Source organism: Archocentrus centrarchus, chromosome 11, assembly GCF_007364275.1.
Source record: "Archocentrus centrarchus isolate MPI-CPG fArcCen1 chromosome 11, fArcCen1, whole genome shotgun sequence".
NCBI lineage: Eukaryota > Metazoa > Chordata > Actinopteri > Cichliformes > Cichlidae > Archocentrus > Archocentrus centrarchus.
In genome coordinates, this window is record NC_044356.1 from 24,018,327 (window position 1) to 24,031,531 (window position 13,205).

The window sequence follows — 13,205 nt, forward strand, 5'->3', positions numbered from 1 at the left end:
CAACAATGACTTTAGCTTTAATCCCATTTACGAGTAGGGAGAAATCTGGCAGGGGACCATTCATTTCTAGGTCAATATTATGGAACGTACCATCACAGCTAGGCAGGGGGCGACTCCACTGAAAATTGGGTTCACATTCTAAAGGCTCAGTGTCACTAAGCGTGTACCCTGCATCACAGCTAAATGTCACCAGTGCTCCAACGTAGAAGTCATTCCCATGTCGCTGCCCATTGACAGGTATACCAGGATCCACACAGTGATCTGATTGTAGCTGCAGGGCTGCAGAGTGAGAGGAAAACAATGAGAAAATAAAGGATAAATGACATATGATCAAAGATAGACACCAAAACCTCAAAATTCACTTGCAGTGTATTTAGGATGGTAGCATCCTGGTTTCAATAGGTAAAGTAGAGGTCAACAATTGTTAAAGGCCAATTTGCTTTCATGAAGCGAATCTTATAAATAATTCACGAGAATATCCTCTTTTTGACAGAAATGAACCAATAAGAAGTTTTCAAAGTACTTTTCCGCTCCACCTCGCGTGAAGTAGTGCTCATAGTGAATTATTGAAGCTTTGCATAGATTTAGCCACAGAGAAAGTGGAAAAGGTTACCAGCATATACCAAAAAAGTGGAAATGAGAGAAGACAAAAATATGTCAGTGTGAAACCACATGAAGAGTACAGAGAATAGGTTAGCCGGCTTATATGCAATAAATGCATTTCTATTAGGGTCTATGATGCATGGGTGAATGAATTGCTTCCTGTTTTGTGACCTTATGTCTTTGTGTTCACAAAGTTGTAAGCCCTTACTTTCATAACGTATACGGAAGCCAATGTCAGAGTGGCTCTTGTCAGTGGTGAATAGGAGATACAGGAAGTTGGAGGTGCTGATCAGGAACTGGGGAACCTGCGTGCCCTGGTAACTACCAATGAGTGGTGAAGAGGGAAAACGCCCATCGCGCACCTCAAGGACATCATAGTTAACCTCAGTGCGAAACCTGAAAACAGAAAAGAAAGCCTTCATTGACAGCAGCTCACAAAATCCATGATTTTATGACTACAGAAAATGATCGCTGAAGTGAGTGAAATTGTAAAATAAATAAAAAAATAAATATTTGGAATGTGCCATAAATATATATGAATTAGTCTTACTTACTTTACCACAAATGCAAAGCTTGGCTACAAATCAGACAAAGTGGAGGTTGCCCCAGACCATCATATAACAGTCACACATCCACTGGGACGTCTGCTCTTTTGTTTGAAATTAAGCAGCACTAAAGCAGAATATCAAATGAAAAGACTGCTGTCTTGAGGTATAATCTGCATTAGCAGATTATGTCAAAAATAATTTTTCTCATATTCCATAAATGTATTTGTCCATCCATCTATCCATCCATCCATCGATTTTCCATCCATCCAGGGATGGGGGGTGCTGGAGCCTAAGGTGAGAAGTGGCGTACACCCTGTACAGGTCACCAGTCTGTCACATGGTTAACACAGACAGACAGCCAACCATTCACACTCACATTCACACCCATGAGTGCAATTTAAAATCACCAGTTTACCTGACCCCACTGACTGCATATCTTTGGACTGTGGGAGGAAGCCAGAGTACTCAGAGAGAACCCAGACAGACACGGAGAGTAGATGCAAACTCCAGACAGAAAGGTTCCAAACATAAATACATTTGTGTTCTGCTAAATTATCAGACAAAAGAGATCAAGAGGGAACCAAGAGTTCATTTTCACCTCGTGTTTTAATCTGTGCTTGACTAGATGGATAATTAACAATTAGTAAAATAAATGAATGGATAAAGACCTAATCAATGTAGAGACCCCCTCTAAAAATGCATTAATGCATTTTTGACATTTAGCCAGTTAGAATAATAACAGGTACACTCTGTGCCAACTGTACAAAAAAGATTGATGCTGCTTTTAGAGAATCCTGAGACATTTGGCTTTGGTGGGTGTATACAGTATTTCAGTAGCATGTATGTGTGTGACTATGTGTGTTTCTGTCTTTGTTGCCTGAGCCACTTCATCTTCAAAGCGTGAATAAATTGCTTAGTTTCAGAACCATGTCATCTAAATGAAGCGGTTTGTGATATTTTATTGATGTTACATAAAAATTAAAGAGCAACAAACATTTACGCTGTATTCATTTTGCATGGCGCGCTGTCGTGGAAGGGATGAGGATGAGTTGGGTTCGCGAGGATGAGCCTTAGTGAAACACTGATTTAGCGTTTGATCCTACAACTGTCTCTCTCTCAAACATCAGGACAAATTACATCCTCTCCCATTTTTAAAGGCTCTCTTGATAGACCATTTCAACTTACATAAGCCTTTGTATTTACATATCACAGTAATGCTTGTGTGTGTGTGTGTGTGTGTGTGTGTGTGTGTGTGTGTGTGTACTGTAAGAAAAACTAAGGATAATCAAGGATTGGAATATCAAATGAAAGGATCGAGCACCTCTGAAAGGCCTTACTAAACAAAGCAGTGTTATCCTAGTTGGTGGATGTGTTGAAGTGCATTAGATCTACTGCATTACTCCAACAAAGGAAAGACAGAGCTAGAGGTTAAAGTGAGAGATGAAGATATAAGAACATACTGATATAGTGGGAAGGTAAAAGCAATAAAAATCCACGCTTGTTATGAGAAAGCAAAAAGTGCTGGCACCACAACAGTTGCTATGTGGGTGACTCACTTGTCGAAGATGATCTTGATGGGGTAGCCTGGAGGAGCCTCAATGATCCATTCACAGTTAAGGGCCTCCTTGTATAGCTCTGGCCAGCCAGGGGAGAGGATGATTCCACTGGGAGCCTTCAGATCCCCTCCACATGGGGCTAAGACAGAACAATGAATTGGAGGGGGAGAAAGAACAGATAAGAAATAAATAAAAAATGAATGTACGTCTTTCCCAGCTGATTTATGACAATGCCCACAGATGTTCCCATGCATCAGCAGGGGCTCATCCCATTTCTTTTACTGCCAAGGCTTATCTTATGGAAACTGGTGACAGCGCACTTCAAGGTTAACCAGCTATCCTGGAACATGCTTGTCAGTGTTTGTGTGTCTGTGTGCACAGCAGCATTTATTATGTATTCATGTGCGTGCATATTAGTCTTCCCCTATGTGGTGTCAGTGTTTTAAATGTACCATCAAACCCTCCTCCCATCAAAACGAGAAAACGGGACATCTTTGATCGCTAGCACAAAAGACACTTGAGTGCACCGACCTCGCTCCTGCACCCTAATCTCTGTTACAGCTCACTTTGCCGTGCTTCTCTTTAACTGCCTATCCTTAACCAGAACACACAGGGACAGTGGAAGGCTTCGTTACAGTGCCAGCTCCTCGCTCTCTTTGAAGTGGAATGATTTAATCAGCCAACTCAGCATACTGAAGGACATCTATAAAACGCATTACGCTACAAACGCAGGGGTATGATAGATAGTCTCAGAGGAATACAAAGCTGCTGTGGTACACAGGGGGGGGAGTGACATGTTTTAATAATGGCATCTCTTTTGCATGGACAGTGAGCCTGATTAAGTCCCTTGGAGTTCTAGACATGGTGACTGCACTTACAGCAGCTAGTTAATGGTGAGTATTATCGAAACTACTTTTGGAAAACACAGTAGTTCATTGAGTATTGAGTGAGGCAGAGATGACTGCTCAGCACCGTGCATAAGCCCAGCATGTCTGCCGCATTGCAAACCGGAAAGACCAAAGCTTCTGGGTCGTCACCAGCCTCAATCAGATCTCAGCTGTAACTTACTGACAATGGAATAAGTAATTATATGTCCTTTAAGTACCCAAGAAAAATCAAATTCAGGTGAAAATATATATGTATTTTTTTTAATATTTAAAATTCATCCATCCATGCAATAATTTTGCATAACTAGCTAGCTAAAGCATTAAAATTAATCCTCCCAATTCAAAGTTTTCCAACATTTGTACTCGAGAGGTGCCACAAACAATTTTGCGAGTTTGCAGTGTTGAGGCGACACCATCTAGTACCTGGAATGGACAGGACTTTGGGAGAAAAGAGTTACAGCAGGAGGCAAGGGGACTTTGACCTCAAAAAGTCCAAGCTGCTACAGATATTTCTCTCTTTTCTTTGCTTCAGACAGCTCTTTGTTTATCTTATTCTGAACTTAGTTTTGAACCTTTTGTTTTAGTATTATATTTTTTTTATCATTCAAAACAAATAGTCTTTTATCTTTGAGACAACGCCTTACTGAATTTTGCTGAGTCACCATAAGCTTATCAGAAGGACATTAAATAACTATTACAGTGAACACCAAGGTAATGAGATGCAAGAAAATACATACATCCTAATTACTTAGAATCTGCTGCACATTTCCTCAACATAATCAAGTTTTTCTGATCTACATAGTTTACTATAGCAGCCTACTATACAGTGATATGAGATAAATGAAAAAAATACATCCTAGGTTCTAGTCCTTTGGTACATGCAGCAATAGAAAAGGGATGTAATTTGTTTCAGTTTCAAATGCAGATCATGGGTTTCCCTCATCTTACACTGGCAAGAATAAAATACATAGGGGTTGTGGGGGGTTCTGAACCCCTTCTGTCACATTCCACTTATTACTAGTAACATTTTATGTGCTGGTTCTTTCCCTAATGTGGTTAAAAGGATATTTAAGACAGAGTGGAGCATGTAATCTAACCCCTTTGAAGTCCCTGCAGCTGTATGCTTTCGTCCATGAAGGCGTTTTCTTTGGTCTCCCCCAGTTTTCCTTCAAGCCTCTTTTAGCAAAAGGATTCATTTTCCTCCATCACGTGTTGAACTGTTTTGGTGTCCACCACAAAGGGTGACCCCTCTCTTACATACCTTCACAGCGAGGAACAGCATTGTCCCACACCACATTGCCGTCCTTGAGAATACAGGAGATGGTCAGAGAGCCATGGGTCTTAACAAAGCCCTCCTCACACAGGAATGAGATGGAACTGCCCAGCTGAAGGCTCTCTCCGAAGCGCTTCCCATTAACTGGCACACCCGGGTCTGGGCACTCGTTGTGGCGGAATGCTTGTGGAAGTGCAGGGAAGAGAGGGGGTTAGTGAGGAGGGCATGGCAAAGCCACTACTACAGAATACTGCTTAATACATTAACTATAAACCAGGAAACAAAACTTTCCATATTGTTTAAAATCTTTGCTTGATAATGAAATGAAAAAGTACAGATTATCTGTAATTCTGCTGATATTAACCCATATTACATTTTCTGTGCAAAGATCCTAAAATGATTGCTTGAGTTTCAGGACAAAACTTTTTGTCTTTCTGCTGTCAGCAGTTAGCCATTCCAGCATGTAACAAGAAGGAATTTGTTTCACTTAGTCACACTGATTCACCCTGCTGCAGTCATTCTTAAGGGTGGGAAACCACACCGTTTGCAGATCATCAATGCCAGATGACACTGCTGAGGTATTCATGAAGTAAACAAACAAGGGTAATTGCTTTCATGCGTCCTCAGAAGTTTATCAATCAGACCTCTCAATGAAATTTCAAGTAGAAAGAACACAAAGAAACACAGCCATACAAGAAGAGTCATAACCCTGAAACACGGCGTGTAAACAAATACATCACCTCTGCTGCTATCACTCACTTACTCACACTCTTGTAAACACGTGCAGGTATTTGATGCATGTAGGTGTTGATGAATCCCTGTTCTGTAGCCACTGGACCCAAACAGAGTGCCAGCTACACCTCATCCATCACAAATATCTTATTCATTAACGTGCTAGAAATTGCCTAAATACAGTTTGGCATGTCCTTAATTAACATGAATGATGAAAGTTGGGTGCTCATCCCCACAACCTCCTCAAAAGTGTCCTGCAGTTAGATGACACTGTTCTCAGGAACTAACCGTCATCTTCAATTAACTGCTCGTGGCATTCGTTCAGCACGCCGCACCAGTTATTTATTTATTCATCTAACATGCTAATTAATGCATTAGCCACAATGTGTTGCCCACATTGTGGCTTTCCAGATGCACCTGGGCTCGGTTGATGACATGTCTGCAAATGAGCTTGAGCAAGGGGCCAAAAGCATTCTGGGTATGCATTCTGTGTATGCGAGGTGATATAGATAAAAATCAAGGGTTTTATTCGTTAAGCTTTAGACAGAAGTCTATGCAGTATACTGTTATACTCGGGAAGTCCTGCTCTTGTCTGACAACTTTTTCACCACTGTTGCACAGTTACTGATGTCTCACAAGTCTGTGTGAGCTGGGCACTGCATTAGAGTTCTAACAGTTTTGCATTGTATATTTTTTTTGTTTTGTTTTCAATTTTTATGTAAATTTACTTAGCTTCCAGAAGGGGTTTGTGCACTTCAATTTCGTTTTTTTAACTGTTTGAAAATCATTCTCAGTTGTTTGTTTGTTTTTTTTTTCTGTATCAGTTTCAGATTTTTAGAATTTAATATGAATGCATATTTGGCAGGGGCACAACTGAAGCATTCAGAATAAATGTGGCAAAACAAACACTTTCTGAAGGCAACCATGCAGACCTCCCATTCTCAAAAAAAGAGAGAGAATCTCAGTACATTGTGTTTTGGCAGACTCAGCAATAATAAAGACTATGAGTAAAGACAGTTATTGGATATTATTTACTTTAGTTATTTACTTTAACTGTGCGATATGGATTCAGTTAATTTTCTGTTTGTTTTTATTTTTGATTCTTTTTTAACATACTTTGAGAAGTTTGGAGTGCAATAAAAATCAGATAAGGGTAGCATGATAGATGTTTACTATGATTTCACAAACATTATGCAGGAGAAGGTGTGGTGTCTGTACTGCCCTGTTAAACTTCCTATATATGCATATATGGTCTCTTTCTTTTAGGCCTTATTAATTGCGTAAAATAAGTAACCTGAGCTTTAAGGTTTGGCCTCAGGCCAGAAGGAATGCAGAAGGGCCTCTTCTGGCTCTCTTGCTTCCATATAAGGGATGACCATATGTTCAGATATAGGATGAAGCTGTTTTTATAACCATATATGGAAGTTAGGAATGTAGGGGGGGTTTGACTATCCCTATATAACCTTTGTCTTTTTGTTGTTCTGGGAGTTAGGGCAATTGGCAATACCCTGTCCCAGGCCACGAAGGAAAAGCGCCTGTTTTGACACTGTCTGTTTCTTTGCAATAAACTTTTGTATATATGCATTAAGACTTTGTCAGCGAGGATTTTTTCCCAAGAACACATCACTGAAGACTCCTCAAAGGTAATGGATAATAGATATTGATTTGTAAATAACTGGACGTGAATAACTTGAGCTTATCAAATAATAATATATTACAGTAAACTTCTAACTAACTAGGCAGCTCATTCTCTTTCTCTTGACAATAATTTCTTTAAAGATATAACATATTTTGAAAGAAATGTGTTATATTTTGAAACTTGAAAAAAAAAAGGCAGATGTGAAGTGTGAAAGTGAGGTCAGGGTTCATGTGACATGATATTTGGATGTAAATGATAATGTGATTTTTAGAATCCCCATATATCATTATCATTTCCTAAATGTTGCCAGTGCAAACAATGGCAGTAAGAAATATACAGTAGTTTTAAATAGCTATATATAGCATTGACCTTTAGATCAATCTTTGACCTTGAAGGAGAGGTCGGAGGTCAAATGTGACATGATATTTTAAATCTTTATACTTTACTTTCGAGATGTTGACAATACACAATACACTCAGTTACTAAGTTTTAAAGATTTTTGTCAATTTTCAACCAATAAATCATTAAATTGACTTTGAAGACTTTGGTGGTTGTAAGCCAAGTTTTCATTGCTTGTTAACATGACCCCACTCTACACCCCTATAAAGTTTTATCAGAATTCATTCAAATGCATTCACGCAAATGCTACCAAAAATATAACCTCTTTGGTGAGGGTAATAATGCATATGCAATGAATGTAGTCATCCTACTTCCAAACCCTCACACTGAAGTATAGCCATGAAAAGGTTTTTACCAAAATGCAGCCAGTATCTTTTTGAAATTTCCTCAGAAGTCAGCAGCTACCCAGAATAGAATATAATGAGCACAGGCGCAATATATCTGTCAGGTAAGGATGCTACATCTTTGTTTGGGTTTTATTTAGATGTCAAGTCTCTATTTAGACAATAAAGTGAGGTTTTGTCATTTTTCTGTGAATGTGTAAGTAATGTTTAGCGAGTTTATTCAGTCTATGGCAGACAAGCACAGAGATATTGTGGATGATTCATGAGCCCTATTGTATGTGCACACTCACACTCACACACACACACACACACACACACACACTGAAAACATGCACAAACAATCGAGAATATAAAACATCCAGTCAATGTGGGCTTTTGTGATAAGCTTTAAAGACTTCACTTTATCTCCTTTGAGGTACTTACTTGTAAATGTGATGTTAAAGCCTCTGTCTGTGTAGGTGTGGTCAGTCAGGAACTCCAAACGGGCTACATGGGCACTCGTTGTTATGGGAGGAGGCAGGACATCACCAGAGAAGGTGCCCAGGATAGGAGATTCAGCCTGACAAAGACAGATAAAAAAATTTCTGATGAGACCAAAGCTATACTGAACAAAAAAGCATTAAAAAAAAATCAAGAGCAGGCGGGTCCTACAGTGAGGTAGACAGATAGAGTGACTAGCAAATCCAGTGATGTAGGAAGAAAGGTTGTTTAGCATGTATGCATAATTATAGAGGCTGCTTTTCCTACAGAAAAGCACCATGACTGATAGGTCAATAGATGAAGCTGCACAAAGAGCTGTTCAAAGTAAGTCGGGACAACAGCATATGCACAACCTTTCCCCCATCCTTGATGGAGAGGAAGTCAAACTGTTTCTCCATGCTGAGGTCGTTGAAGGCCAGATTGATTCTGCTCTCAGGGTTGGTGATGATGAGCCACACACAGTGCATATTGTTCCCGTACTCCTGAGGGTAGTTGGGAGATAGCAGCACCCCCGATGGAGTGGTAAAGTTGAAGAAACAGGAAACTATAGGAGCGATAGAGAGACAGAGACAGGAGCGGGAGAGAAGAAATACAGATAAATAACACAAAAATGAGAATTGTTCAGGAAAATGAAAACAAGACGCAAATCCCATTTCCTTTGCTGACAACATGATAGTATGACTTGATTCATTTTACTGATTCTGTAGAAATCCCCCTCAAGCCACACATGCTGTAGACATATTTCAAAAGAAAGAAACATTCCAATAACCACCACTGTATTATTTTGACATAAACATATGACAACTACCTTTGTCAGCGTCCACCATAATACATTTTCATTTTTAAAGCGACTTTTGCTATATTCACCATCCTATCCCCACTTCTCAAGCAATTGAAGGTCTCAAAAACGGTGACTTTTGAAAAGACTGCAGATTGCGTTTGCATTTTAGTCTGCATAGGAACAAACTGAGATGTGAACGATGATCCAGACAATCATTTCCACTGCTTATGTTTGCCTTATTGGTCAGATTCTTATCCTGTGACCCTTTTCTATGAGACGACAAGACAGCCTTGACCAGTAATAGTCAAGTAATAGGCATTGTTGACCCTTTTGGCTGTGTAAACAACTGTTGTGCAGTTAAATTCTGCATTTTGTCACCCCTCTGCTGCCTACATGCACAGGTGGCGAGCAATATATTGAGCATGAGTATGTGCAGCTCACATGATTGGTTACGTGATACGCTTCTTTAGGTGTCAGTACGGACAGAGATGATTTCTGAACCACTGCTGCAACATCCAGATGAGTGTGTACATATCTCTAGGCTCACCAAATGCGTTATAGAGAATGAAACGAGAATGAAATTGTTTTAGACAAGGATGAATTAAGATAGCATGTTTTAGTAAGGTGTGCTGGCTAGATACATTATATTTTTAACTGACAGAAGGACCTAACGGAAATCAACAAATCTCATTTAAGCATGATATGTGGAGTGAAAAGGGAAATAAAATAAGATGCTGCCAAACATGCTTAGTAAAAATAGATGTGCTGGCAACTCTCACTATCAAAACACACAATTAGACATTGAACAATTGTACATTTAGAAAAGCATGCCATTTTATTTACACTGTCAACTTCAATGACAAAAACAAGCCTGCAGCACTGTTTCAACATGACTATAATAGTTTGTTAAGTGTTAACTAAATAACCCACTTTTTCACAGTATTATGCAGCCAAAATGACTTTTGTGCCAGGATGCTCTCTGTCATTCAGCTCAGTGATGTTTATCTACATAGTGCAGCTTTTTGTCCATCCTATTGTCTCATCAATAATACAACAGTGGGTATTATCTGCATGGTCAGCTCTCTTCCCTTTTCTCCTCACCCTCTAATTCTCTCACTTTGTGTTTGTCTTTCATGGCGTTAATTAGCTAATAATCCTTCCTATTGTTTCAGAATCCACAGCCTCTGCAAGGCAAACTGTAAGGATAATCTGACAATTTATTATGCAGCCCTCCCTGTACTCATCTGGCTACATACATATTTATGCACCCATGTGAGCGGTGTTATATTCATGCACAAGTGCGCATGGTGTATGTCGAATCTGAACAGTCATCCAGCAACTTACAAACACAGCTGGGTTTCTTAGCTGACCACTGGTTGTTCTTCTGACAGGTGATGTTCTTCTTTCCCACCAGTTCGAAGGCAGGCAGACACTCAAAGTACAGTCTGTCCCCATGACGGAAACCTGTCCCCTCCCGCTTGCCATAAGCTGGAATTCCAGGATCTCCACAACTGCCTTGCTCAATTTCTGTATAGGCGGACGTAAGCACATAAGACAGAACAATTCAGTAAGCAACAGGTTTATGCAAATTTCTGTGTCACACAGAGAAAAATGAATTTTTGCTATACACAGTACAACTAAAGAGAAAACAAACTGCTCTGATGTTTTGCATTTCTTTTTTTCTTTTCTCCTGTTGGGTTTTGTAATCCTTGGTTCTTGTTCATTCCAGTTAATGTTTCCCTTTAATTTTTCTGTCACACCTGTTCACCTGTACAGTTAATCACTATCCTCAGAATATACACACCCTTGTTTCTCTTGGTCACCTTCTAGATCGTATTTACTCAAGAACTAAAAGTCCAGCTATTTCGTTGTGTTTTTCTTGTGTTTATCTAATGGATTTCTTGTGTAAGGTTTTAGTAGTCTAGTTAATAGACTCTAGCTTGTTCTTCCTGGGTATGCCCTTAGCCTGCTAATGGATTTACCTTTATAGTTTGTTTTTCGTTTTTTAAGTGGTGGAGTCCACTGACATTTTTTCCCTCATCTGTTCTGACTGTTTTTTTTTCACTAGTTTTACATTTGGCATTGTCAGTGTCTGGTAGCATGAGGTGATACCTGGACCCTACCAATGTTGTCCAACTCCTTCAGGACAGAACATCAATACGTGCCATTGCAAGAAGGTTTGCTGTGTCTCCCAGTACAGTCTGAGAGCATGGAGGAGATTCCAGGTGACAGGCAGTTACTCTAGAAGAGTTAGACAGGGTTTACCCAACACCAGGACTGATATCTGCTTCTTTGTACAAGGAGGAACAGGATAAGCACTGTCAGCACCCTCAAAATGACAGTGCTTATCCTGGTCACTGGTGTGAATGTCTCTGACCAAACAATCACAAACAGACTTCTTGAGGTTGGCCTGAGGGCCCGACGTCCTCTAGTGGGCCCTGTGCTTACTGCCCGGCACCGTGGAGCCTGATTGGCATTTGCTATGGAATAACAGAATTGGAGGGTCCACCACTGGCGCTCTGCAGGGACACAGATTGAGATGATTTCACAGATGAGAGCAGGTTCACCATGAGCACATGTGACAGATGTGAAAGGGTCTGGATAATGGAGAATGTTGTGCTGCCTGTACCAACATGACCAGTTTGGTTCTGGGTCAGTGATGGTCTTGGGAGGTATATCCATGGAGGGACGCACAGACCTCTAAGCCCTGACTGCCATTAGGTATGACAATGAAATCCTTGGACCCACTGTCAGTCTCTGAGCTGCAGTGGGTGTGCCTGGACTCATGTGGCAAGAGTACCCAGGCAATTCCTGGAGGATGAAGGAATTGATACCATTGACTGGTCCCCACACTAACATGAAGTAAATCCATTAGGACACAACTGGGACATTACGTTTCGGTCCATCCGACACCACCAGGTTGCCACTCACACCTGTTTAGATGTGTGATCTAGGAGGAGATCACCCAGGATACCATTGTTTCACTACCAGTATGCCCTGACGTTGTGGGGCATGCATGCATATTGCATATCACTTTTCACTTTGATTTCCAGGGTGTATTTCAATTCACCCCTAGGCTGATATTTTTCATTTCCATCAAATTATGTGGCATTCTTTTATTCCTAACATATTAACCAGTCCATATCAGTATAAATATCCAGCATGATTTTTTTTTCCTCACTGAGATCTGATGTGTTTTCAAAGTGTTTCTTGAATTTTTTTGAGTAGTGTATAATCACCAAACAGTACAGATTTTACAGTCTGACCCTGTAATGTGACAGGACAAGAGTCCAAAAGACATCATTGCGATTGTGCCTTCCATTACACAGTTTATTATTTAAGTGTACCTTTTTTCCCCCTATTTGCTGTAAAAGAAGATTGTAAAAATGGTGATTTTTGGATTTTCATACAGAAAAAAAAAATCTCTTCCCTAATCAGTCGATGCAATCCTGCTCAAACGCCAACTCTCCAATGAATTACAGCAACAGCACATTCCCTGCCCCCTTTGCCTTGTAGCAGAGTAGCAAGATAAATTTTTAACTTGTGGGAAACACTGAAGGGCACATTGCATGGTGAATAAGATGTCCTCCACAGTATCTGCATCAAGCATTAATGCAAAAGTGTCATTATGGGAAATGCACTTGTTTACTGCCCAGAAGATCAATATGGATTTAATCTTTGCAAATTCAGTACACTGATAAGTCCAGGGTTTGTTTTAGATAACATAGTTTATACATAAACCTCCACTGACTTTGACATTTACCTTTGCTGAGATCAACATGCATGAACCCATTGTCTTTTCATGCACGGTTTTCCAGAATGCCCTCTTTACTGTGTCTTTATTTTCCTAAACTGTTACATTCTAATCATGTAATGCTTCCAAGTGCTCCTCTCTCCCCTGCTGTCCCCCTAGACTTACTAGACTTAATGTACCCCTAGACTTACTGTGTGACAAACTACCTC

General features: G+C 40.1%; 1 protein-coding gene across 1 annotated transcript in view; it reads right to left on the reverse strand.

Annotated features, from left to right (window-relative positions):
* The window catches only part of csmd2 (CUB and Sushi multiple domains 2), a 263,477-nt gene that overhangs the window by 96,203 nt on the left and 154,069 nt on the right, over positions 1-13,205 (reverse strand). The window contains exons 13-19 of the mRNA XM_030740701.1: positions 10,587-10,769; positions 8,815-9,005; positions 8,405-8,540; positions 4,856-5,050; positions 2,708-2,846; positions 812-999; positions 91-279 (exon numbers count right to left, since the gene is read on the reverse strand). Of these exons, the coding sequence (XP_030596561.1) occupies positions 91-279; positions 812-999; positions 2,708-2,846; positions 4,856-5,050; positions 8,405-8,540; positions 8,815-9,005; positions 10,587-10,769 (1,221 nt within the window). The remainder of the gene's footprint in view (positions 1-90; positions 280-811; positions 1,000-2,707; positions 2,847-4,855; positions 5,051-8,404; positions 8,541-8,814; positions 9,006-10,586; positions 10,770-13,205) is intronic.